This window comes from Larus michahellis, chromosome 1 (assembly GCF_964199755.1).
Source record: "Larus michahellis chromosome 1, bLarMic1.1, whole genome shotgun sequence".
NCBI classification, from domain to species: Eukaryota; Metazoa; Chordata; class Aves; order Charadriiformes; family Laridae; genus Larus; species Larus michahellis.
Window position 1 is genome coordinate 90,834,692 of NC_133896.1, and position 27,639 is coordinate 90,862,330.

A 27,639-nucleotide genomic window follows, 5' to 3' on the forward strand; every position below is an offset into this window, starting at 1 on the left:
TGGACTAAATTAAGAGGGTTTTATCTGTTATTGGGAAGTTTCCAGACCTACAGGAAAAGAATAAGACTGCCAGTCGGAGTGCTTGTTTCTAATTTTGGTGCAAAACCAGCCACGACGGCTTATATTACTTTAAGCAATGAAACTGTTAAAGGCAGCATAAAAAATCCATTTTTGTGGCTGTGTTGGGTGGGGAGAAGGGGCTGTGGATAATACCTGTAACTGTCATGGCTATTTCCAGGTAGATCACATGACTGTGCTCTTTCGCTTCTCCAATGCTAAAGCTCTTTGAGTGAGTAATGAGAAGACGATTATTTCAGATGGTCAAAGCTGTTTCTGGACTGGTTCTCTTTCATCTGCCAGTGAATCAGTTTAAGTACAGAATGAAATAAACTGTTTTGAAATTGCAACTTTAACAATACATGCTCCATAAAGCAACAAAACCAGTAGTAGCTACTCTATGTAGTAACTTCTCCCTAGAGCAGCAGCATGAGTTAAATGTAAATAAAATTGCATTGTTTCTGGAATCTGAATTAATGAGTTTCCTGCCTTTGCTTCTCTCTTTTCCCTCCTCTTAGCCTGTCCCCTTGGTTTCTTTAAAGTATCTGTGGGAGATGACCCCTGCCACCCATGCCCTGCCCACAGCCATGCTCCACTGCCAGGTTCCAGAGAATGTGCGTGTCAGAACCGCTACTATCGATCTGCTTCCGACAATTCTGATGCTCCCTGCACTGGTAAGTATTTGGATGGAGTGTTGGAACGCAAGAAGGGCAGTTAATGAGAGAGAACGTGCCCAAGTTGCGATTCACCACTCCTCGTGACCTCTGAAATAACCCAGAACTTCCCTTTGCCCCTTCAGTTGCCTACAGGGTGTATCCACTGGCTGAAAGTAGATGAGAAGGCAGATGAGAAGGCATGTTCCCACATGCGTTTTTACAATGTTGATACATTACTGAAACTGTGTTTTGAGAATACTGGGGTGTTGCGATACTAGATGCTCAGAGTCATGCAGCCTTAAATAGGTCCACTGCATAAGTGTATGCATAAGGTCCAGCTTTTAATGAGAGAATAATATGCTAATTTCTCATGAAATACTAAACTAATTTAATACATGGGGTAAATATTGTTCATTGAAGGAGTTAACCAGTATTTTCTTCCCTTTATCATTGAAAGTGTGAAGACCATATTTACTACACAGAATTCAAATTCTTCAGATTTTATTTATGGGAAAATAATTAATTTTTTCATTGGTTTCTCTGTGGTTCTCATCAGTTATGACTTTTCACAGTCATTGATTATGAATATTAATCGTTCAAGAAAGAATAATTAGATGCAGAAAATTAAATAAGGTTAGTGATTAGCAATCAAAAATATAGTTTAAATAATATATCAAACATCACCCTTGAATTTTGTGTAAGCGACAGGGAAAAAAATTTAACTTCCTAAAACGTCTTGCAAACACTTTATGGCTCTGAAGTTAAACACTCAGAAATTAGGAAATGGGATTGTGGGTTTTTTTTCTGTAATCCCTTGTTTCCTATACTGCATACAGTCCTTCTTCTGCAGCATCAAGCAATCTTTACTTCACAGGGATTATTTTTCCTGAGCAGTTGTCTATCCTTTGCACTGACTGTGATAAGAATCCTCAGGGAAAACTAGTATGTGATCATGCAATTAAATACTATACCACAATGCAAATGCTGAACAGCCCAGTTAAGATCACAAAAGAAAATTTAATTCTGACATTTCCTGATGTGCAAATGCTTCATCTTGTCAGTAATACAATTTTAAAAAAATCTTCTCTGTGCAATTTTCCAGCATTTTTTTTTTTAACAACACTGGAAATGTGTGTCCCCAGGGAAATACACCTAATGGAAATACGCAAATGCTCCAGCAATGAACTATATTGCAGCCAGAGAAATCCCCCACAAAGGCCTCATCCACCTGTACTAACAAAGGGCATCATCCTTTATATTGATCAGCGTTAGACAGAGAAATAGTTCATCAATATTTCTTGACTGTAGATTAATGGTGAGAATGAGTATTATTGGATTTCATTACAACCTTTGGAGGGAAATGTTCTGTAAATCATGTTTCTCTTGACCTTCCCTGTTATCCAGCTCAGCCTCTCTGTCCCTACCCTTCCAGTCCTCCTTCACATCTGTGCCCAGGTTTAGCAGTGCAACACTGCTGCTTATTTTTAGTTGTCTGAGCTTTTAACTTTCTAACTCTGGTGTCGTGTCCCATTCTCATCACCACGCCGTCTTCTCACACTCTGCATTTTCCCCCATCTCTTCACTGTCTCTGTGCCAGCAGGGGAAGGGTTGGATGCACAGAATGGGCAGTTTTTCAGCTGTCGGAGTTTACGCCTGACGCCATTCAGGAATCTGGCTGGCAGCAGGAATAATCATAAGGAAACTGGTGTTCAGTTCCTGCAATAGGTGGAACAGGCTAACTGTCCAGAGATATTAGGTGCCAAAGGAGAGAATTAGAGGTCTCGGTAGAGACGTGTTTTTACTAAACTTGTGCAAAATTTGACATTTCAAAGGCTTGGAAGTTCCCTAAACATTGGCTATTCTTTTAGGGAAAAGCAAAAGTCACACCCTTGAAACAAAAAGCCTTGTTAATTTTGTTTCTTTAAAATGTGATAGTACAGTCGCTCCTTAGTGTGTGTAATTGTATGTTTGATGTAGAGAAGAATATGTTTTTCTTAGCCTTGTTCAAATTAACAACTAGAGAAGAGTAAGAATGAGAAGAAAAAGCAACTTGTTCTTCTGTTCTTTTCCCCCTGCTTTGTCTTCTCCCCTCCCCAGCCTCTCTCCCATTCTTTCATGGGATTTTGATCTTTCGTTCTGTGTTCTAGGCATCCCGTCTGCTCCCCGTGACCTTAGCTATGAAATTGTTGGCTCCAACGTGCTCCTGACCTGGCGCCTCCCCAAGGACCTGGGTGGCCGCAAGGATGTTTTCTTCAACGTCATCTGCAAAGTATGCCCAGCAGGGTCCTCAGGGCCATGTGTGCGTTGTGGGGACAGCATACAATTTGAACCACGCCAAGTGGGCCTGACAGAAAGTCGCGTGCAAGTCTCCAACCTTTTGGCCCGTGTGCAGTACACCTTTGAGATCCAGGCTGTCAACTTGGTGACTGAATTGAGCTCAGAAGCACCCCACTATGCCACCATCAATGTTAGCACCAGCCAGTCAGGTGAGGAGACTCCTGCATCTGAGTCCCAAAATTTCCACTCTGTCTCTCATTTGATTTGCTTTCATCTTTTGAATCCTGGAGCTTTGTCTTCTTACTTCTGTGTTGTGCTTTTTTTTATTGTGCCCTGCTAGTTCCATGATTTCACTTCTGCCCTTCTCATTCCTTCTTTTTCTGAATGGGCTTTCCTTTCTTCCCTCTTGGCAGAAAAACTGAGTTTAGCAGCTGATGTGGTTGTATAATGGGAAGAGTTGTTGGGGCAGAAGCTGCCCTGGAGAACATGGCAATGGGAGATGTAGTTCTGTGAGTCAGACATATCATGTTGCTTCATAGTGCAGGACAGGAGACACGATTAGGATTTGACAGGGATTTTGTGGGCATCAGGCTGCCACAGCAGCTCTTAGAGAGCATTTCTTCATTCCCTGTTCACCTTCTCTATATCCTACTCTTCTCCATTTCATCTTTTATACTTCAGTCAGTCTTCCTAGCATTTTTTCATCTGTTCGCTTTTCTTTTTTTGTCTTTCTATGTTGCAAGGTACTCTGTTTTTCCATCCTTTCTTGTTCCTGTACACCACCTTCCATTCTCCTCATTTCAGTTCATACTCTACTGCACTTTAACAAGTGGTATTGAGTGTTTCATCAAATCTATCCACCTTTGCCTTGCTGCATATCAAAGCGAGGAAGTGGGAAATAGAGAGACAGATAGGCACTGTCTAAAGATGAAGATACAGTTAAAGATATAGATAGGCACTGTATGACAAGAAAGAATGTATACACTGATATTTACTTGGCAACTAAGTATACATGACCTTGGGATGGTGCATGTTAATACTGTGTGGTCCTGTGGTCATAAAAGAATATGAAAACTGCAGTTTTTACAATTGTTGGGGAGTTGTTAAACTGCAGTTTGATAGAGGATCCAGAAGCAGAATCACCACTCCAATTTTACTGAAATTACTCTAGGTTCTTCCACATGTCATGTATTTTCTTCTACCCTGTTCTTGCCTTTTCAACCTTGCTGTTCTGATAAGTGGTCTTGGAATATTGTTCTCTTGTCAATAGGAAACGAAGTGGGATTTTTGTTCTTTTTTTTGTTTTTTACATGATAGAGATATTAAAATGTGTTGATGTGTTGTACTGTTGTATCAAAGCTGTTGTGATCCCTGTAACTAGGAACGAAATGACAGAGATGACTAAACTAAAATACTAGTGGCTTGTGTGGGCAAGCAAAGGAAGGGAAGAGATTAAACAGTGGAAGAGTAGGTCATATGGATGGGTAGCATACAGAAAGCTTTAATGCAGAGGAGAATGGAGACCAGCATTAAGCAAATTCTGATTTTCTGTAAATATCATATTCAAAGACTGGAGCTGGAGAGAGCCACACGCAAACGGGCATACGGTTCTGCTAAATGTCAGCAATAAGAGACTAGGCATATGTTGTTCTTTACAAGCATGTATAAGCTGGTACGGAGAGGAATTGTACACAGCTTCTTTAAGAGGATATAATGAGGACTAAAGTGATGAGGAGGAGAAAGAGGGGGAATAATTTGAAATGAGTGACAGAAAATGTCTGTAAACATTTAGAAATGTGTAAATGTTAAACTCAAACAAATTCCTGATGAGATTCCACAGAGTAGTTGTGGAAACCATTGCAAAACGAGGCTTCAATAAAGCTCAAGAGAAATGCTGCAGAGCCAGATGTGGCATCTTGATCTTGATTAAATCACATCTTTTAATTTCTGCTTCTATGCTATGGAAAGGATTATATATACACCCCAAGTAATTTCCTACTGTTAGCAGATGCCAGGGGTTAGACAATGTCCGGTTTTTCCATCTGGATTGTTACCTGACAGGCACTGAGTAGTAGCGCATGTATAGGATACTCGGTCCCCTTAAAAGGCTGGCTGCAAGTGGGTGATCCACGTTTGTTTCCAGTAAAAGATATGTCTGGGTAATTTGTATAGTAATTCCAGGCAGTTCATTTGACTTCTACTGGAGGCAGGTGGGTGTTCTATTAACATCCTGAAGAGTTATCTTTCTTCGTGCTTCACATCTCAGCCTTCTTCACCTATATCTGAGGTAATGTAATTGAGTAGCTGCTTCTTCTCCTACCTGGAATCACCAAATCTGCCCTCTTCTTTTGCTTCTGTTTGACTTCTCTCACCACTCGTATTCCTCCAGGTGTCTGTTGGTGTCTCTGGGTGTGTTGGTTCTCTCTCTTTTTAAGGTGCCTCTCTTGTGCACAGATGGAGTTTCAGGGGAGGCCAACTGTCTTAAAACAGCAATGTGTACTGAGTGACTTCTTTTTGTGTTTCACATTTATTTTCCTTGCTCTTCCTCAAGATCGTTAGGAATGAGCTTGAGATGAGCTGCCCTCGATTTGTAGTGACAGCTCATACTAACAAGGCCCTGCTTCCTCTATCACGTGGCATGTCTCATCCATACCCCCTCCCTTCAATCCCTTCAGCAGCTTTTCACTTTAGGGTGGCTTATTGTTGTTGTTGTTGTGTTATTATAACAATTATTATTATTACTATTATTATTATTCAAACAGAGACGGACGTTTCAGGATCTTATATTCTGAAAGAGACAAGGAGGGGGCAGGAAGGCATGAAGGGTGTAAAAAAGCAAAGTGGAGAAAGATAAGCTTTTGGAATAAATGGCCATAGCAAAAAATTTCCCTACATTGAATTAAAGGCGACCAAAGAAAGACCCTCCGGCCCTGGCAATTTCTCAATATTCTGCTTACTCATGCATCTTGCTTATTCCAGTTGCTGATCAAAAAAATTCCTCCTTCCCACCCTCTGCCCCTTTGTTAGACATTTCTTAGGCAATATTCTGTACTGGAACAGTTCTGCTTTGCTTTTTCCCCTGCTACCTATTTGTTCTTTATCCCTGTCTCCAAAACAATGTTCATCTAGGAATTTGCTTACCCCAACAGTCTGCTAGCCCTGCTTCGAAGTGTGATAGGATCCTTTGGTTACACAATCACTTTTTTCTGTGGTAGCCTGATTATGATGTTCCTACTCTTCAGTGACTATGTGTTTGAAGACAGGATAAGAAGGGCTGGCACTGAAAAACTGCCTTTAATATAGTAATACCTAACTTCCCATAACAAAAAGCATCTGAAACCTTTTTGGATAGTAATAATAAAACCTGTTTGGATAGTAATAGTATGACATGCAGATTACCAGAAGGATAAACTATACAGAGATGAGACAAGAGAGAAGGGAATTGCTCTCAGCTCAGGTTTGAATTGCTGAGGGTGAATACCTAAAGAAGTGTCAGAATATATAGAAAGATGATGTGAGGCTGTTCTGGAGAGCATGAAGTGCATGAGGAAAGGCTATTATGTAATTGTAGTAGAGTTCTGCATCTTCACAGAGGGGAACCTGACACAAAAAAAGCAAAGAACTTAAAATCCAACCATATTGTTAAAAAAAAAAAAATCTGACTAAGATTTTAATGATTATTTTAACATCTCGGAGTGTACTTATCAGGGTAAAAAACAATCTCTTCTCATGTCTCAGGACAGAAGTCAGGTTTTCATTTAAAGGATTGTGAAAAAACTTTCTCTGTGCAGAGCTGTAAATACCTGTCCATTTTTTTCTTACATCTTCCGCTGAAGCATGTAGTAATATCTGTTGCCAGAGACACACTACTGAACTTATTCATTCAGGCAGTTGTTACCTTCCTAGAAAGAAGAGGAAGAGATAAAGAAAGCAAAGATTCAAATGTTGGAGCAAATCTATGCAGGCTTTAAAAAGCAAGTAGATTTTTTTAACTGAATCCAGACATTATGAGAGCAATGGAGATATGTGAGGATAAAGGTTATGTGACCAGGTTGCCTTGTACCTGTGAAAAGATTTGTAGCAGCTTTCTACATGAGTTGGACTCAGAGCAGTGGGACCTGGCAATACCAGAAGATCTGTAGAACTGCAGGAATTAAAGCCAGACAGTCTGAAGGCTTGTGTAAGAGGCTGAATGGGGACAAGGACAGTTACGGGTAGTGCCAGGAAATTTAAGAGGACTTGACAGAAGATTTTCAGGTGAAATGGTGTGAGAAGAGGAAAAGAATTAAATGCCAAGTATGATTACAACATTATGAAGGGAAATGGATGAGTTGCTTGAAGATGTTTGCTTTTTCAAAGAGAGACAAGAGAGTCCAGTAGACTTAGCTGGCAAGAGCAGGGACAGAGGCAAGGCATTTTCTTGATCAAAACAGGAAAGGAATAAAAAAAGAGCTGTCAAAAGCTACATACTACTGTGTTTTGCCAGGCTAAAACCAGCAAGTAAAAACAAGTAGAGTGTGAGCTCTGTGTTCATTGTCTGCTGAATGAACTGCATTAATTTTCAACATAACAAGCGGTTTGAACAACCCTGACCACTTGCCAAAATCCCTAAGAATTTAACAGTATTGTTTTGTTCTTACATAGGAACAACAAAAATACTCTTAAGGTTTAATTTTTCCCTTAGTTATATTAGTCAACTTTGCCCTCTTCAGCGTATTTGCCTAGTTATGACTGGGACTTCATAAAAATTTCTATGATCACTCCACAAAAAGAAACTATTCCAGTTTCTCTCTTTACTATGTCCTATCTCTGCAGCATGAGCAGAGAATGAATGTGCTTGTTTTCACATTTCAGGTTTCAGCAACTGCTTAAACGAAGATGGAAACTTTTTGAGCAAGTAGAAATAGGAGGTGCATAGTAAAACATGGCACCCTGTGGCATAAAGGAATTTTTCCTGTTTATTAGGCATGAGTGGAACCCATACACAAAAAGTAGTAATAATAGAGGTAAGGGAAGTGAAAATAGCTAATTTGCCTTTCTAAAGTACTCTTCATCCACAGGAAGTAAAGTACGAGGTTATGACAGAAGACAACCCAAGACACTTTTAAAGGATTTTCAGGTATTTAGAGAAAGGGTTAGAACTAAATTGAAGTCTGTGGAAAAGACATAGGACATTTTCAAAATAATGGTAAGATATTAAACACATAAAGAAGGAAATTCTATGCTGTATTCAGATCGATCTTCCTTGAAGGTCATATGTGGGAAGATGTGTGGAACAAAGCTAGGGTCTTCATGCCATTTGCTTGGAATATTAGCATAATAGGATACCTGAAGAAGTAACGAAGGAGAAAGAAGAATGTGAGAGTGGTAGATTTGGGTCTAGTATTAGAGAATATAGAGGCGTATTAGAGAACATCAGAGGCATAGCTGAGGTTGATCAAACCATGTGAAATATAATGAGAGAGACACTGGATGCTTTCAGAAGCTTATGGGACAGAAGGGGAAGAAAACCCATAAATTACCTAGAAAGCACACACAAGCCCTGGCAGGGTTTAGCTTGAATCCCAATTAAGTGGTGACCTGTGAGCCAGTTGTCTGAATTCCTGTTGTAGCCCATGGATGCCTAGCCAGTAATGCAGAATGAATGATTCAACTGTCAGGTCACAATCAGAAAATGGCTAAGCTTGGAAGAGACCTCTGGAGGACATCTTCTGCAAACCCCCTCTGCTCAAGTAGGGTCACCTTGAGCAAGTTGTTCACGACCACATCCAGAACACTTTTGAATATGTCCAAGGAGGGAATCTCCTCAAGCCCTCTAGGTAGCCCACCCCAGTGCTCGGTCACCCTCATGGTAAAAACCGTTTCTTTGTGTTCAGAGGGAACATCCTGTTTGTCAGTTTCTGCCCTTTGCCTCTGGGCCTGTCACTGGGCACTGCTGAAAAGAGCTTGTCTTCGTCCTCTTTGCATCCTCCCTTCAAGAATTTGTGCACGTTCACGAGATCACTGGAGGCCTTACTTCTCCGGGCTGAATGGTCCCAGCTGTCTCAGCTCTCCTCCTGTGAGAGTTGCTTCAGTCCCTTAGTCATCTTTGTAGCCCTTTCCTGGATTCTCTCCAGTATGTCCATGTCTCTTTTGTACTGGGGGGCCCAGAACTTGGCACAGGACTCCAAGCATGGCCTCACAAGAGTAGAGGGGAAAGGTCACCTCCCTCGACCTGCTGGCAGCATTCCTCCTAATGCAGCCTAGGATACCATTGGCTTTCTTTGCAGCAAGGGCACATTGATGGCTCATGTTCAACTTGGTGTTGACCAGGACCTCCCAGACATTTTCTGCAAAGTTGCTTTCAGGTGGTCAGGCCCCAGCATATACTGGTTCATGGGATTATTCCTCTCCAGGTGCAGGACTGTGCAGTTCCCCTTGTTGAACTGCATGAGGTTCCTGTCAGCCCATTTCTCCAGCCTGTCGAGGCCGTCTGGACGGCAGGGCAACCTGCTGGTGTATCAGCCACTCCTCCCAGTTTTGTGTCATCAACAACCTTGCTGAGGGTGCACATTCCCTCATCGTCCATGTCATTAGTGAAGATATTGAACAGTATTGGACCTGATATTGACCCCTGGAGTACACCACTAGATGCTGGCCTCCATCTAGACTTCATTTCACTGATCACCACTCTCTGGTCTCAGTTGTTCAGGCAGTTTTCAATTAACCTCACTGTCTGCTCATCTGGCCCATACTTCATCAGGTTGTCTATGAGGATATTAGAGGAGTCAGTGCTTAAAGCCCTTACAGTGTTCTCCATGAGGATATTATTGTTCAACATGTGTATCAATGACCTGGATGAGGGGACAGAGGCTGAGCTGCCTGCATTTCCCTGGGTCCGCCTTCTTGCCCCTCTCGAAGATAGGAGTGACATTTGCTTTCCCCTAGTTCTCAGGCACCTCTCACAGCCACCAGAATCATTCAAAGATTATCAAGAGCGGCCTCTAAAGAACATGAACGAGCTTCCGCATGGATTCATGATCCCTATCAGGGTGGATGGAATTATGTAGGTCCAGTCTGCCTAAATATTCCTGGCCCTGATCTTCTACCAGGAATAAGATCTTCCTTGCTTCAGACTTCCCTACTGGTCCGTGTGACCTGGAGCTCCTAAAGGCTGGTCTTACTGGTAAAGACTGATGTGAAGACGACATTCATGTCCTGTGATACCAGGTTTCTTGTGCCACCCAGCAGCGGGCCCACAATTTCTCCAGCCTTCCTTTAGTCATTTATGTACTTAGAGAAGCCCTTCTTGCTTTTGACATCCTTTGCCAGATCCTTTGCTGATTTCAGGCAGGCTTTGGCTTTCCTAACCATATCTCTGCATGCTTGGACAGTGCCTCTCTGTTCCTCCCAGGTTACCTGTCTCTGCTTAACACCTTCTGTGTACTCCCTTTTTTTGTTCGAGTTTAGCTGGGAGCCCCTTGTTCAAACATGCAGGCCTTCTGGCATTTTTTGCCTGAATTCCTGCTCGTTGGTATGCACCGCTTTTGCAGCTGGAGCAGGTAAGCCTTGCACATTACGTTGCTTTTGGGGAGCCACTCTTGCCTCCAGGGTCTTATTCCATGGGACTTCTCCAAGCAGATCCCCAAAGGGCTTGAATCTGCTCTCCTGAATCTGGTGTGGCGAGCTCAATATTAGCTCTCGTCACCCCTCTCAGGATGTTAACCTCCACCATCTCATGGTCGCTGCAGCCAAGGATGCCTTCAACTTCACATCACCAAAGAGCCCTTCCTTGTTTGTGAGCATGAGGTCCGTCAGGGCAGCTCCCCTCGTTGTCTCCTCTATTGCTTGAGTCAGGAAGTAGTCCCTGATGCTTTCCAGGAACTTCCTGGATTGCTTATGGCCTGCCGTGTTGCTCATCCAGCAGATCTTAGGGTGTTTGAAGTCCCCCTTGAGGATCAGTGCCTCCGAACGTGAGGCTACTTCCAGCTGCCAGCTCCATTCAGTTATTCCCATGTAAGCATCTAAGTCCCTCTGAGACACCCTGGTGTAGCCAAGACATCTACTCAGGGCTAGCAGATATGGCGTAGGAACAGCAGAAGACCCAGCACCTACCATGCCATCTGGATGACAGAGAGAATGGATACGAGGGGCCTCTCAAATGTATGGGTAACTGAATTGCTGCTTGGGTCTTTGCTTTAGAGTGAGCCTTATTGCTCATTAGGTTCCACTGATTGTATTGACTGGGGATGGGAGTCAGCTGGCTAGCACGGGTATCTGCACGGAATATGGATTCTATGTCACTCACATGCCAGAGGTGGTCTTGGTGTCCTGAGAATGGCACTTGGCTGTGCTCTGCATAAGTGGGGATTGCCATGTAACTTTATATTTGCCTGCACTTCCTTCACATTCCTTCCTTACCTAGTCTGTCGATTTAGGTAGATTTTTAGGTTTGCAGCACATGTTGCTGGCCTGGGGAGATACTACAGTCAAGGACCTCATCTTTTCTCGAAAACAGCAGAAACTTTTCAAACATTAGTAGTTCAGAGAATGTAGCATTTTCAATGTACTCAAAATATCTTAAATCCACCCTTGTGTGCTACCAGGAAAAAATTTGTCCTGCCATGTAGAATAGTTGCAACTGACAGCTCACAAAAAAATAGAGTCTGGGAGCTGTATTTAAGTGGAGTTTGACAGCTTTACAGCTTTAATTAGGTTTTATATGTGCATGATTTTTCCATACGTTTGCTATTTTATAAATAGTATACAAAAAGTAGCCCTTTTTCAGTCTTGCTTAGCAGTTTGATCTCACAACATGTTGTTTGCACTCATTGAATAATTAGAATAGAATAGAATAGAATAGAATAGAATAGAATAGAATAGAATAGAATAGAATAGAATAGAATAGAATAGAATAGCATAGAGGAGAGGGGAGGGGAGGGGAGGGGAGGGGAGAGGAGAGGAGAGGAGAGGAGAGGAGAGGAGAGGAGAGGAGAGGAGAGGAGAGGAGAAGAGAAGAGAAGAGAAGAGAAGAGAAGAGAAGAGAAGAGAAGAGAAGAGAAGAGAAGAGAAGAGAAGAGAAGAGAAGAGAAGAGAAGAGAAGAGAAGAGAAGAGAAGAGAAGAGAAGAGAAGAGAAGAGAAGAGAAGAGGAGAATACAACAGAGTAGTTCAGTTGGTAGGGACCTACAACGATCATCTAGTCCATCTGCCCCGACTGGATTGAGTGAGGCCCTGTGATTTTAGTTGTTGTTAGAGACAGACCTATCATATCTCCATTTATAAAGCCCATGTGAAAGGAATGAATAAAAGTGATAAATCAACATGGAACTGGACACTTGTATGTAGGAAACGAGCTCTGAAAGCAATGTCCTGTTATAAACATTTGAAAGTCAGCATGCATACAAAGGAAAATACTCATCTAGCACTTCTGTGGCAGCAGAGGGTAGGGTAGTTTGGGTGTTTTCTTAAGACATAAAACCTTGACCTTTGTATTTCCTAATTTATTAACACCAGGAGTGTAACTTTATCATACACTTCTGACAAATAGGCACTTATTCCACCCACAAATAGGTTCACACTTCACATCACTGTAGTAGTAGTGTTCACATCACCTTAGTATAAATTTTTTCAAAGAAGAAATCTAGATATCTCCTTTACTTGAAGTGGTGGGAGAGCTTCCTGGCAAGTGTTTCATAAGTTCTGTCCTTAAAAGAGAGGCAAACACACCTATCAAAATCTGAACTCTGTCTCAGAGAGGTAGATTAACTGTCTTGCGTTGATTCATAGCTATTTTTATTACTGAGCATTTTTACTGGTTTAGGCTTCTGCCTTAAGTAGTTTCTGCTTATTAGGTACGTACCACTGAAATGACTATTTTTAATACAGCAGACTGCATTATCCTGGGCATCCCCACCACCACCATCCGATTACCCTGAGTGATGGACATACCTGGATAATAGGGACATTCTAGAATGCTGCGCTGCATGGTCGAGAGATACACACAGTGTAACTCTGGGTAAAGCCACTCCAGTGATTTTTTTCTTATGTTTCCAGTATTTCTAATTCGACTAGTTGTGCTGCTTCTGCATACTGCCCATCTGAGTGGAGTACTGTGTATCATCATCGTTCTGGTGCCGATTTCGCTGTGCCTAAATGTACTATGCACAGTGCGAGCTCAGCTCTTTGTACTGTTGGCAAAAGATAACCTGTTGATGGGTAGCTGAAAATTGATAGTATATATTAAAATCAGAATTGATATATTTTAACTAAAATACAGGTCAGATGTCGCTACTTGACCTTGAGTATTCCTTCCAGGTACAGGAAAAATTGTGGACTGGGAAGAAATTAGAAGGGTGGGAAGAACAACTGCTGGAGGTGGGAAGGAGAGGAATGAAAAGAGGTGGGTGGGCAGGAATGGAGGGGAGATTTAATGCCAGTCATTTTGCAAAATTCGAAACTAGAAGGAAGTGGACTCTTCGGTTACAGTGTAGCTGTGAATTTAGGTTTGCACCTCTCACACATAAAGTGTGTGCTTTATGTCCCATCAGAAGGAAGTTAAACTTTGCATAACATTAAAATGTAGCAAACTCTGTCTCGATCAAATGTTAACTGACCAGTTATCCCATTCTCCTCACATCATCATTTGAATACAATGTTCTTGATTTTTTTCTTAAATGCTACATACGGTCTTGATTAATTGCTGCTGTCTTCCACCCTTGTTGAAACATTGTCATCAGCAGGTGAATTAGTTGTGCAATCTTGTTTGAAAGACAAGCAATTGTAAGAAATAAAGCGAATAAGGATGAAAGCATTTTATTGTTTATACTCTTACATTTTTATTTCATTTACATTTTTAACTGGTTCCCACTTGCCTGAGCTGTTTGGATCCCATTTGAATTGTGTCTTTCAGAATAATTGTATCTTGTTATTAAAAACATTCCTTTTATCCTTTTCATGATTATGAGGAGAAAAAATGCTCTTCAGCAGGTTTTGATCATTTACCAAATGTCTCTGCCTCATTCCTCACTTCAAGGAAGTTTATGTCCGTTGTGTAAAACCAGTGGATTTAGGTGTCAGCTTTTCATTGGCATGCTTTTTCTGGAAGATGTAAATGTTGCTGAAAATATTATTTCCATGAGGAAAACGAGCGTTCTCTAGCCCTCTATGTCGAGGCTTCTTGGCAACATGACATTTTGCTTGCAGAAGGAAAGCAAAACTTGAGAAGAGCTTTATGGACAGACAACTGGCAAGGTGAAGGATTCTCTTCCAAGTACCCTGAATTTTTTCCTTGGAAATATCTTCCTAAGAAGAAACTCATATTCTTTTAGCTTTCACACAAGCCTGGAGAGTGTGTGTGTACGTATAAATTCGTGGATGTTTTTTGTAGAAGTGGATTTTCATTCTTGAGAAAGCTTCACATGCAACTTCCTTTAATAACCATTTATCCCCCTTCCTGATCTGAGGACATTTTTTGGAAGAAGTAACTACTTCAGGAAAGGGGCTGTTATTAAATAGGTATTCTGTACTTTTGTTGTCTTCAGAACATGTGAATGGTGCTTCCAGGAGGACAAAGACATGGAAAGCAAAACTGCCCCAAATAGTAGCTTGGATTGTTTCTCATTGCAATGTAATTTTAGTTCAGTGAACAGTGTTTGAAATCATTAATCATATTATCTTCAATATAGTATTTTGTTTCCTTCCTACTGATCTAATGAATTTCGGGTTAGTGACAAGTAATGGCAATTACACAAGTCTTGAACTGAACTTCAGGCTTTTAGAATAGCCAGTCAAAACATTTCTCAAATTGGTAGACACAAGCTCTTGCTTGCTTTCTGGTTTAGATTCATGCTTCCAAAGCCCTCTTTTACGTTTGATGTCCGGATCCTTGCTTTGTACATAAAGGGAAGTTGACATTTTCCCACAGTAATTAATATCAGACACAGATTATAAGAACTTAATATCATAGTGGAATCAAGAGAGCTAACAGCTCCACCTGGGTAGTACGCCAGGCTGGCCTTGTTCACCAAAAGACAAAAACTTAGCAAGCTATTTAAGAACAGACAGAAAAACTATATGTGAAGCTTCCACACTTACACACTTAACAATGATCTTTAGGTGATGGTTCCAGGCAGTAGTGCTAGTTAGAAGCCCATTCAGACGGGACTTCTATGGTTCAATGGCCCAGAATTGGACTGAGAGTCTCAAATACAGTGGCAGTTTTGACATCTGGGCAACAGTCCTGGCAGGTGTTGGCCTGAGATCCAGGAGCTGGTCTGAACACAAGGCTGCGTATCAGGCTATGAAAATGAGATGCTTTCATTCTTTGTAATCTGCAACTGAACTGGGATCGCTGAACTGAGCAATGCTTCAAAGTCTGTTCCTTGACGCATCAGTGTTCTCGTCTGCCTCCATCTTCTGGTTTGCAGCCATCATCTGGTAGTGAAAGGCCTCCATTACTCAAGCCCATACTTGATTTTTTTCCCCAGGCAAAGAATTATAATCCGGGGGAGAAGCAGAAGAGAGATAGTATGCTCTGCTTTTTCTCTGACCACTCTCGCATTGTTCCTCCAAGCGCGATCCTAGAACAAGGCAGTGGCGCTGAGCAGCTTGTCATCTTGTTTGTAAAAATTGCAAATTTGAAGATCAGGGTAATGTTCCAGTTACAATATGGTTCATGTCATAATTCCTGTGCATGATCAGTTGGATGTGGATTTCTTCATTTTCTTTCTGTCTAAGTTGTCAGTGACTGTATCTCCCAGTAGAGTAGAATTGGGCCTGGATTTCTTCTGGTTATTTTATAAAGTACTTCATAATGCAAATTAAGGGAAATTAAAGGAAGAGCTGACCTTACTTATTAACTCATCATAATGAATATTCAATTATAGTTCCTTGTTAAGCTTATTCCTTGGCAATCTCTCCTTCCTCTCTTTTGTTCCAGTCCCCTCTGCTGTCCCTATGATGCATCAGGTGAGTCGTACTACCAGTAGCATCACGCTATCATGGCCTCAGCCAGACCAGCCCAATGGGATCATCCTGGATTACCAGTTACGCTACTTTGACAAGGTGAGCAGAAGGTGATGCAGTGATGATTGTTGTATATCTGTTATGCAAAAGAGAACAGGGAAGTCTGTCTGGGAGGCGCACCCCTGGATCACGATGGACAAGGTGGAGAAAAACATTTCAATTACAAGGGAAGAACAAGCTGTAGCAAAACCAGAATTTTATAATATACACTTCATCTAACATCAGTCCATCTCATTTCCCACCTTGAAACTGTCTGGGGACAATGCGAATCAAAAAAGAGAAGACACTTGTAGCCAAGCTAAAAAGCCATGGTTAACAACCTAATAAGTTTAGCCCCAGCTGGCACAGGTAACAGTGGAAGGAGCTGAAGTTTCCAAATGTGTATATTGGAATTGGACTCATTGCAACATTGTCATGTGTTTGTGGAGGGAAGTCCTGTGTCTCTAAGAAATTTTGGGAGGAGGAATGCACTCTTTCATTACCTAAGTGGCGGATATCAGTTACCTGTTTAAGTGCTGGAATTACAGGGTGGCAAATATAAAGTTGTTCTCCATTCACATCTTTCATGACTCCTAATCCAACTGATTCAAGGGGAAGAGGTACGTAGAGCTGTTCAGACAAGCTCCCATTCCGTATTCTTAATCTTTCATATAAATATTTTTGCAGGATTTTTCAGGCCTACTGTTTTTCTAGCAATAAATGGGCCTGCTATTTGTAATGACATGTTTAGCAGCTTCCTGGATACAGCATTATATGTTTTCTTGCTCTGGATTCTTATAGGAGAATACATGAGTTTGGAGCTTGTAGAGAACAAAATTTCAGGACAGGCTAGGGTTTTTTTTTATGGATATCCTTATCAAGGAACCACAGGACAAGGTAGTTTTGTCTCTCACTTTTGTTTAGGTCAGGACTGAAGGTCTTTGGCTGAGCTTTGTGGGAAGCCCAGGCCTAAGGGAATGAAAAACAGTAGTGAGGAACGAAGAGCATGCTATGAAGTCAGGTCTGGAATAGCAGTTGTGGTTGCAAGGGTCTTTAACAGATTCAAAGAATGTTGGGCCAACATGGAAACTAGCATTCCTTGATGAGGAGAGCCAGCAGTGTGGGCAGAATTCTCACATTCCTTTTTTGGTCACTATCATTCACAGGCAGAAGATGAGGATAATTCATTCACCTTGACTAGTGAAACCAACATGGCCACCATATCAAATCTGAGCCCAGGCAAGATCTATGCCTTCCAAGTACGAGCTAGAACGGCAGTGGGCTATGGCCCATATAGTGGAAAGATGTATTTCCAGACTTTAATGGGAGGTAAGTGCTACCATTTTGTAGTCAGATCTGCACACAACCATCTTTCACTTGTGTGTGTCCCTGAGTGTATTAGCTCATCATCTGGAGGACTGCTACCAGACACTCCTACTCAACTTGTATTTCTGTATATCATAATTTGCATATGCAGAGTTGCTCAGTCAAAGAAGTTTCATGCTGTCAGAGCGTAATGTTTATGCTAACACCATATTCCCCAGTCCCACTCCTTGTTGCTCTGCGCCTCTGACCAGCCAGAGCAGAGTGGGTCAGTAGAACTCTCTTTAGGAGGGTGTTACAGTACATAGCACTATACACTGCTGCAGTTTGGTCTCCAGCTGTTGGAGGACATCTTACAGCTCTCTGAAAGTCTTAAAGACAAGTGATACACGGAACATACATCCAGAAGCTTGCCTTCCATCAGTATCACCATCCGTCCATGCAGAGAGCAAAATATTACCTTGTGATACTCTTTGGTCTGGACCAAAGGTACTCGTGTATGTCATCTACAAGCTAAATTAACAGGGGACAACGGGATCAAAGCCCAGGTGTAGAGCTAGCCTATACCTAAGGTGTCAGTGGACCAGGGGAAGGAAAAGTGGATTCAGAGGGAGCACTGGCTTTTCAGAAGTGGAAAGGAAGGCACTGGAGAAGCACAGTGACTGAAGGGGTAAAGGGATAACAAAGTCAAGCATTTATTGAACGGTCAGGACTAGTCTGTGAAGCAAAGGATTGGTAGGGATGGAATTATGTGTAAGACCTAGATGAGTAGAAGGGAAACTCTAACAGTTCCTGTCCTCTGCATTTGTGTGTGTGTATGCATGTGTCTTCCTTGCTAGGGGAGCGCTCGGAGATGGTGCAGGACCGACTGCCGCTTATCGTGGGCTCAGCGCTCGGTGGTCTAGCCTTCTTGGTAATTGCTGCCATTGCCATCCTTGCCATCATCTTCAAGAGGTGAATTCCTTGACCTGCTCATGTGCACTGCAGACAGTGGAACTTTCTTACCCCCGCTACATAACCCCATCCCAAGGGAAACAGCCTGATCTACACTTACCCAGATGTCCTTGAGATGCCATTTTCTAATTAAGGAAAGATCCTGCCCCATTACTCCTACCTGAGGAGCCTCTCCTTTGGTAAACTGTTCATGTACTTAGCTGATATTCGGCTAGTTAGCAATATGAACACAAGGAAAGCATTTTAAAGCTGGCGCTCAAAAGGTATTTAAATGCATCACTGTAAAGAAAGGACTGTGAATTGCATTTTAGACAAGCAAGTGGAAAATGAATCAATGTAGTAAAGAAGGACCGGTGGAATAAATATTTAGATCCACTTATTTAGAAGGTGCCAAATACCCTTTAACCAAGGACCAAGAGACAATAGCTCATTTGCTGAAGAATAAAATGTGTACAACCCCAATGGTTCCATGGAACGCTGACTCATAAAATATATGTTAAAGCAAGCAAATACTGCTCCCCATTTTGGAAAGAAAAAAGGGCAGATGAGTCAATATAGAGATAATCTGTTCTGGCAAAAAAAGGAAATTTTAAAGAGAAAGAGAAAAAAGTAAGGGTTTTGTAGAGGTACAAAAGTGAACACTGGGGGGTTTGTTATTTGAAGAAAAGAAACAGTCATTACCCACACCTTGAATTTGCTGAGGTTTGAACTTAATCCCCTAGACTACCAGTAATGGATTTCTGTATCTTTGCTCTACTCTGCCTCTGCACAAGAGGGACTTTCTACCTTTTTCTGCTGACCTAAAAAAATGTATAAACTACTTAACTTTAGAAAGTGACATCTAGTTTTAGTTATTTCTTTTTTGTTTTCTTCCCTTTTCTACATTTGTTTTCTTCTTCTGTGTATATTCTCTTTTAATATTTTTCTTTCTGGAAAGAAAAGAATTATCAATTATTGTTATACTTGCATTGTTGCCTTCTTTTGTAGCTTTGAACTGTTAAAAATATAATTTCTTGTTACAGCTGGAAATGTAATATTATGTGCACAACTCAATAAAGCGTATATTTTTCTAAAAAAATAAATCAAACCCAGAATAAATTAATATTACCAAGACTGTGTTGGGGAAAGACATTGATGGGTTTCTGTTAATGTATCTACATAAAAGGAAATATCATAAAAAATAGATTAATTTATACTTGAATTGAATGTGCAATTAATAGATAGTTGTTCAGAAAAAAGTGGAGATACCAAATTTATATTTTAATTTGTCCTTGATAAGAAAAGTAAGTTTGAAGATGTAGGAAATGAGGAACACCATAGGAAATGAGTAGTTCTTTAAAAGGTTGAATATATATAGTCAAATGCTATAATTTTAACTTGGTTTTGTAAATCATTGGTACACATTTTCCAGGCAGTATACACTGTGAAATACCTATTTTAGCTTATTGGGTTTTTTTTAAAATGATGGAAAACCATTAGTATGTCAGATGATAACCTATAAAAAAACCCATGAATGTATACCTGATGCAACAACAGAATTAGAGCTCGTAGGCCCTCAGTAAAGCCAATTTCTTTTCACAACAGAACAGATTTTGAAGGGAGAACCGTTTCTTTGCAATTTTAGCAGAATCTAAAATCTAAACCTTACAAGTAAGAATAATACACAGAGTTGCCTGTTAGAATGACTGAATTAGTTATGTTAGTAAAGAAAAGTATCATTATGTTTCATGATACTCTGTCTTCAGTTGCTAATTGAATCACCAGCTAGAAGGTCTGGTCCTGAAACAACAATGCATATGAGTCGACACAAATCCATGCGTACTGCAGGGATACTACAGGATACCACAGGGTTTAATTTACAATCTGGTCTAATGAATATGGTTTAGAAAAGATTGTAAACTAGCATGAAGTGTACGTTTCTGGAAAAAAAATATGAACATTGTTGGGAACAAAGGAAGTGACTTGAAAATGGAAAATATGTTTAGAGCAAACCAAGAATAAGATGAAACTTATAAAACAACTAGAATATGTGGGAAAAAATTGTTTAAATCACATACATTTAAGAGGAGAATGAAATCCGAGAAATGCCTATGGTGAGAGGGACCTATGCTTGCTGGAAATTAGAAGCATATATGCAATAAATATTACAATAATAAAGACCATATCTGTTTTGATCTGCACATGCAAAAATAGTATAATGGAACAAGTTACTGTTCATCTGGCTCTGTGTGGTGGGTTTTGGGTACCACACTTATGAAAAGAATAGTCAAAGTAAATGCTGTTAAGAGACCAGAAGGAAAAATAAATTAATCTTTGGGGGAAATTTATACAAATTAAGCATTAGAGTAAGTAGATCTTGGAATGTTTTTGAAGAACTTAAAAGGCATCACAGGAGATGCCTTAGATTAGTATAAGGATAATTTGTCATAATTTAATGAAATTAAAATGCAAATTTAGCCTGAATAGCAAGAAAACTTCCAAAACAGTAATGTTAAACTATAACATTTTTTTTTCAGGATAGTGCTGGAGGCCCTATCATTTGTCATATTTAAAGTGGGGATGCAAACAGTGGTGTAAAAACTACCACATAGAAAACAAGCATGCACTGGTTACCAAGAGATGGGCGGGATCTTAACACCCATCTTCTATCCCTAAATTCAAGGATTCCCTGAGTCTTGCATTGCGAAGCCTACCCCAACATCCTGTGAGAGGCTCTTGTGTGTGTGTCTTGACTTTTCTTTCCTTTATGTCCTGCAGTAAAAGGCGAGAGACTCCATACACAGACCGCCTGCAACAGTATATCAGTGCACGAGGTAAGTGTTCTTGAGCAATGGATGACAAGGGTCTATCTCTTCAGGAGTCATTAACACCCGTATCTCTCAGGGTTTGATTCTGGTGATGTTTTGGGCTGTCTCCCCCACTGCAGGACTTGGAGTGAAGTATTACATTGATCCTTCCACCTATGAAGATCCCAATGAAGCTATTCGAGAATTTGCCAAGGAGATTGATGTGTCCTTCATCAAGATTGAGGAGGTCATTGGATCAGGTAGTGTGAGAATCTGCAGATTTCAAAGTGCCTTCTTGTTCACCTTGAGACCTGGCACGCTACTGGCCTGAAATGGACCCAACCATGGTACATCAAGTGTCTCAGGATAGCTAACCTTCGTTTTTACCAAAATTCATCTTCACCTACTTACCCTTAGATGCTGGCTCCAAACCAAGTCTAAAACACCCTTTGAAGATCCAGAGCTCCTCATTTGAACCCTGAAGATGTAGTCTCCAACCTGACTGAATTCAGAGCCTTCATCGAGAACTTTACCTTAATCCAAACAGTCCTAGTAACCCTATTTCCAAGCAGCACCTGAAATCTTACACAGTGGAATGTTTTAGTGCACCTAACTAAAATTTTTTGTTGTGTTTCCTTACTCGAGGTGTGTTTCTTCCTTCCCTGACAGGAGAGTTTGGAGAGGTGTGCTTTGGGCGCCTAAAACACCCAGGGAAGCGTGAATACACAGTAGCTATTAAGACCCTGAAGTCAGGTTACACTGATGAACAGCGGCGGGAGTTCCTGAGTGAGGCCAGCATCATGGGGCAATTTGAGCATCCCAATGTCATCCATCTGGAGGGTGTGGTCACCAAGAGCCGACCAGTCATGATTGTCACAGAGTTCATGGAGAATGGATCACTGGATTCCTTCCTCAGGGTACCACAACCAGAGTCTCCCACAACTGTTACCTCTTCATCTTGCTATGTGCCGGTCTCAGATCTGATAATTTTGCCTGTCCTTCCTCTTCACTCCTGTTTCTATAAGTCCTCAGTTGCCCTCTTCAGGTGCAATAGAAATGATAGCAAATTATCAGAGTAAGTGGTTTGGGGCCAACATGGTGAAAATATTCCAAAATCTCACCCATCATAAAATTTCTTTATTATTTTAGACTTCTCCAGCTCAAATAATTAATAGTAAACAGTACTAAATTGTTTATCTCTGTACACAGCCTTACAGTTCCTTTTGTGCGTGCTCCAAAGTTTTCCTTCCTAATAATGATTTTCAGACTTTATTCCACTGAATGTTGCAACATTATAATGAAGTAATGAAACTTGTAGTTATTTTTGGACTCAGGGTTTCCAGTGTTTTTTCTAGTAATGAAACATAAATACAGATGTTTTTGTAGTATAGACGCTTCACTTGGTTTTTTTACTGATTCATATGCTAATTCAACCACAAATGCTTTGGCAGGTACGTTTTGAAGAGCACATGAACCCGTTGTGTAGAATTGCATAGAATCCATTGTAAAGATCTTAAAGCAGTAGAGCAGATTTGCTCATGTTTATTTAACCATCTTAGTTGTTAATGAGACTAGGCGTAGGATGCTAAAGGAGGATATGGCCACAAGATGAGATTTCTCTTCAGAAAAAGATCACCAGTGTCTGACTTCATTTGAGATTCATTACCTTAAGCCCACCCTTCTTTCTTATTTGCTGTCCCTGAACCTTCAGATTTTGGCTGAAGTTAAGATGTATGTTCTCTAACTTCATAAATTCACCTTGTTACCTTGCTCTTTGTTAGTCTTCCCTGTTGGCTTCATGTTCTGTGGTCATAAAAGCCTATGTTTGCCTCCTTACTTGCAGCAGAAGGAGGGACAGTTCAGTGTGTTACAGCTGGTGGGAATGCTACGGGGGATTGCAGCTGGCATGCGCTACCTTTCAGACATGAACTATGTGCATCGTGACCTGGCAGCACGTAACATCTTAGTCAATAGTAACCTTGTGTGCAAGGTGTCAGACTTTGGTTTGTCCCGCTTTCTGGAGGATGATGCTTCAAACCCCACCTATACTGGAGCTCTGGTGAGTTACAGCTATGGAGTGCGTTACTGCAGTGCTGCCGGATACAATTTTTTCCTATTTTCCTCCTTGATTTGGTGTACCCTTTTTAGTCCATCTTGAGACCAGAGAGACCAGTGGGCTAGAGCTTTCTGTCTATCTTGTGGGCTATCTGTTCCAAACCAGTAAAAACCAAAAATAACTGAATATTTGGTCCACTCTGGCATGAGAAATGGAGTCTCGGTGCCGTTCTTTGTGGAATGATGGTGAATAGGACAAACCCCATAACAATGTAGGAGTTATCAGAAAGTATAAAGAACTGAAGGAGAGATTGAAGTCCCATACTACCACCCTTTGAGGAAAGAGCTGGTTTTTTCCTACAGAAAAGATAACTGACATAAGTATATTTATGGGCTTACAACAAACCATCAAATGAAATTACTGCCTATGAAGTTCTGATACCTGTTATACATACCACAAAAGGGGTGCGAGTATAACAGGCAGGTTGAAATTACCGTTTTGTATGTGAGGGATGACGAAGAATTCAGTCACTGAAAGGTGAAATAAGTTTTAGATGTATGTGTTTTTAAAGAACCAGCACCTGAATGATATCTCATTTGGCAGGTCATACCTGCGATCAGAGAGGTCAAGATGGAAAGAGGAAGGAGTTAATGCTAGCCACTCAGTGTATCTGTCCTTGATGTTACAAGTTGGGATTGTTTAAATGGGTTTAGATTTCCAAACAGTTGTAACTTTCAGGAGAATTTTACTATCTGCCACCTCTCAAATGCTGCAAAGTAGAGCTATAAAAATGAAAATCTATTATATCATGGGATTTGTAACAGCAAGGAGGCACGATTCTGTTTTTTCATCTATGTTTGTCAATAGAACAAGGTGGAAACCTTGAACATAATTTAAACAAACAATGTCTACAAGATGGCGTCAACTGGACAGGCGCCCCATGCTCAGAGTTGTGTCGTGCTACAGGCATCTGATCAGTTCAGTATTGTCATTTTCACAAACAGTCTTTATCTCACTGACATTCTGGTTGCTGTCTGACTGCTTTCTAGGGCTGCAAAATCCCCATCCGTTGGACTGCCCCTGAAGCTGTCCAGTATCGCAAGTTCACCTCCTCCAGTGATGTCTGGAGCTATGGCATTGTCATGTGGGAGGTGATGTCCTATGGTGAGAGGCCTTACTGGGACATGTCCAATCAGGATGTAAGTTTTAGAAGCAGTGAGAATGCACATCTACCTCTCTGTCCTGTATCAGTTCAAGTAGAAGAAAGTCATACCTCATGAAGTGATTGAAGCTTGTTTGTCTTTTATTTTCCCAGCTGTGATAAAGCTTTGTTCTTCTTTTCCTGTAGGTAATTAATGCCATTGACCAGGACTATCGCCTGCCACCACCCCCCGACTGCCCAACTGTTTTGCACCTGCTGATGCTTGACTGCTGGCAGAAGGAGCGGGTCCAGAGACCCAAATTTGAGCAAATAGTCAGTGCCCTAGATAAAATGATCCGCAAGCCATCTGCCCTCAAAGCCACTGGCACTGGGAGCAGCAGGTGAGACAAGGATTTAGTGCAGAAGAATAGGGCTTGTGTCTCGGTAGGCATCAGGAGGAAAAGAAAGCAGTAAATCAGGCTATATAGTATTTTTTCCAACCCTCTCGTCTAAGGCTGGGAACAAAAAGGAAGGAAAAAAAATGAGGGGGAGTGTTGGAAAAACTGTATTTCCTGGTTCACTTAATGGGTGATGAGAAGTTGTGAGTGTTGAATGTGAGGGGAGATAAATCTCTTGATGAGGAGCACTGAGGATGAACATGAGTGAGTGAGGGATGTTAGGGAATGAAGGGAGGGACACATCTGTGTGTGAGCACAAAAGGTGATGAAGGAAGAGAAGATCATGGCTTATGGATGGAAGGAAGTCTGTAGCTAAGACTAATCAGAACTGCGGCTTGCATCCCATATTTTCCCAACTGCATTTTGCAGCCTTATGGAACCAAAGGCAAGAGGTCAGCAAAGGACAAGTCTCTGGGGAAGTAAATGGCACCAAGATTAGATGGCTGTTGGGCTGATGACGGAACTACATCCTGCTGGCCTGGAGGTTTTTTCCCTGTGGTTATAAATCTTGTCTCAGTGGAATGTACTCCACAGCTGAGGGGGGGTGGTGGGGGGAGGGAATTGCCTAGTCATGCCCAGTTTACTAAAAACAGCACATAAAGAGAGTTATAGCTTTGGGACAGAGTCAGATGATGGGGAAAAGAGCAAATGCTATGTATAAACAGTCATTTATTTGGCCTTTTACTGCTATGCTTTTATCTAGTGGGTGTTGGAGCTGAAACAAGGCACTCATTGTCTCATAGGTTACTTTCTGATCCAAGGAGTGCATCTAGGAGAGGGAGAGCTAGTCACAAAGGTAAAAAGGTATAAGGTCTCATCTCTGCCTCAGAAGCCTCCTTACTGCAACTCTTTGTCCAGCTAATAGGTCTAGACCCAGAAAGCGTGGAAAGATGTGGGGCAACAAGATGAGAATGTGCCTGAGATAGTATAAAATGGGAAGGAAGTATCAATTTCTTGGGCTGGGTTGATTGTTTTCATGCAGAAAAAGGAACACGGGTAGTCTAGAAACAGGGCATCAAGGTGGGGCTTTAGAAATTAGGGCATGAAGAAGATTATCATTGTTCTCCATTCTGCGCTCTTCAGAGGTTGCATCCTCTCCCTCTCGTAACTCTGACCTTATTAATGCGGTCAGATGATGTTGATAACTTGAGTTTTTAGAACCTGCCTCTTTTGCAGACCATCTCAGCCTCTCCTGAGCAACTGTCCTCCAGATTTCCCTTCACTCAGCAATGCCCATGAGTGGTTGGATGCTATCAAGATGGGCCGTTACAAGGAGAATTTTGACCAGGCTGGTCTGATTACATTTGATGTCATATCACGCATGACTCTGGAGTAAGTACAGGGGTAGAGAGCAGATACCAGACACAGTTTTCCATGCAGAAAGTGAAAGCAGTCTGAGAAATATTTAATAAGGGCTATAGGGAGAATACATACACATGAAAAAGGAGAGGGAAGCCAGAGCAAAGTAGCTACTGTTTCTTACATGTTATTAGGGCTTCTGGACACTCTCCATACTACTGTACATTTGTAATATGTCTCTATAAGCACAAATACTGATCCCATGTACACTACAAAACATATTGTCAGTGTTGAAGAGAGGTTGTTACATCAGAATGTTCATGACAGCTGCCACAGGTAATAACCACTTTTAAGGGGATGCGTAGAACCAGCCATGCCATACACTGTGTTGAAGTGCTACGTAGAAGACAGGAGCCAGGAAAAGGAGCATACATAGAGTCATAGAATTGTAGAATGGTTTGGGTTGTAAGGGACCTTTAAAGATCATCTAGTCCAGCCCCCCTGCCATGGACAGGGACATCTTTCAGTAGATCAGGTTGCTAAGAGGCCCATCCAACTTGACTTTGAACACTTCCAGTGAAGGGCCATCCACAACTTCTCTGGGCAACCTGCTCCAGTGTCTCACCACCCTCACCACAACCAATTTCTTCCTTATATCTAATCTAAAGCTACCCTTTTTCAGTTTAAAGCCTTTGCCCCTTGTTGTATCACTACAGACCCTAGTAAAACGTCTCTCTCCATCTTTCTTGTAACCCCCCCTTATGTATTGAAAGGCTGCAAGAAGGTCTCTCTGGAGGCTTATTTTCTCCAGGCTGAACAACCTCAGTTTTCTCAGCCTTTCTTCAGAGGAGAGATGTTCCAGCCTGCTGATCATTTTCATGGCCCATTTCCACTGCTTCTTTTTGTATCATAATCTACCAAGTTCTGCCGACACTACCTCCACCCACACACATTTGCCAAGCAAAAGCAGCTGCCTTGTCAACTGTTTCTCAAAGATGATATCCGTGCACATTGATTTAGATTTACAGGGAAAGGGACTGGGACTGTTGAGAACAAGAAGCCCATTTTAACACCTTCCACGTCCTCTTTTCTCTTGCAGAGATATCCAACATATTGGCATCACCCTCGTGGGTCACCAGAAAAAGATTCTAAACAGCATACAGCTCATGCGAGTCCATTTGAATCAGCTTGAACCAGTAGAAGTGTGATGTTTACACCATCCTTATTCCACTAGTCTCAAACTCTGGAAAGGTTCTGGAGGAATTCAGAAGGATTTTTGCTGTAAGAAAAAGAGATGTCAGTATCCTACTTGAAGACTTACTGCACCCAGAGTGTGCACACTACATGTCCTGTTCCATGAACAAAAACAAAGACTTGCCATGATTCGAAAGCAGAGCTACATAACTGGTGGCATTTAAACGCGGCTGACATCATACATTGGGAATGGGTTGGGGGAGGGAAAGTTATAATAATACGGGAAGGGGATGAAATAATAGCTTGGACAGATCACAAGCACTTGTTGTCTCTTCTCTGCCAACAAAAGGTATCAGACAACTTTACAAAGCCATCAGCAGGCTTTATCAGTGGCTGGGTGCCCAGCAAAGCTACAGAGACTTAATAAAGGGAGCAAAAAATTACCATTTTTTTTCC

At 41.4% G+C, this 27,639-nt stretch overlaps 1 protein-coding gene across 3 annotated transcripts in view; it reads left to right on the forward strand.

The window, feature by feature from the left end:
* Window positions 1-27,639, forward strand: part of LOC141744691 (ephrin type-B receptor 5) — a 74,757-nt gene extending 47,118 nt beyond the window's left edge. For all 3 annotated transcript variants that reach the window (XM_074591218.1, XM_074591209.1, XM_074591227.1), the window contains exons 5-17: window positions 576-731; window positions 2,861-3,199; window positions 15,908-16,032; window positions 17,139-17,301; window positions 18,135-18,249; window positions 21,007-21,062; window positions 21,176-21,295; window positions 21,705-21,952; window positions 22,879-23,094; window positions 24,141-24,290; window positions 24,440-24,633; window positions 25,867-26,022; window positions 27,089-27,639. In XM_074591218.1, the coding sequence (XP_074447319.1) occupies window positions 576-731; window positions 2,861-3,199; window positions 15,908-16,032; window positions 17,139-17,301; window positions 18,135-18,249; window positions 21,007-21,062; window positions 21,176-21,295; window positions 21,705-21,952; window positions 22,879-23,094; window positions 24,141-24,290; window positions 24,440-24,633; window positions 25,867-26,022; window positions 27,089-27,197 (2,147 nt within the window). In that variant the 3' untranslated portion in view covers window positions 27,198-27,639. The remainder of the gene's footprint in view (window positions 1-575; window positions 732-2,860; window positions 3,200-15,907; window positions 16,033-17,138; window positions 17,302-18,134; window positions 18,250-21,006; window positions 21,063-21,175; window positions 21,296-21,704; window positions 21,953-22,878; window positions 23,095-24,140; window positions 24,291-24,439; window positions 24,634-25,866; window positions 26,023-27,088) is intronic.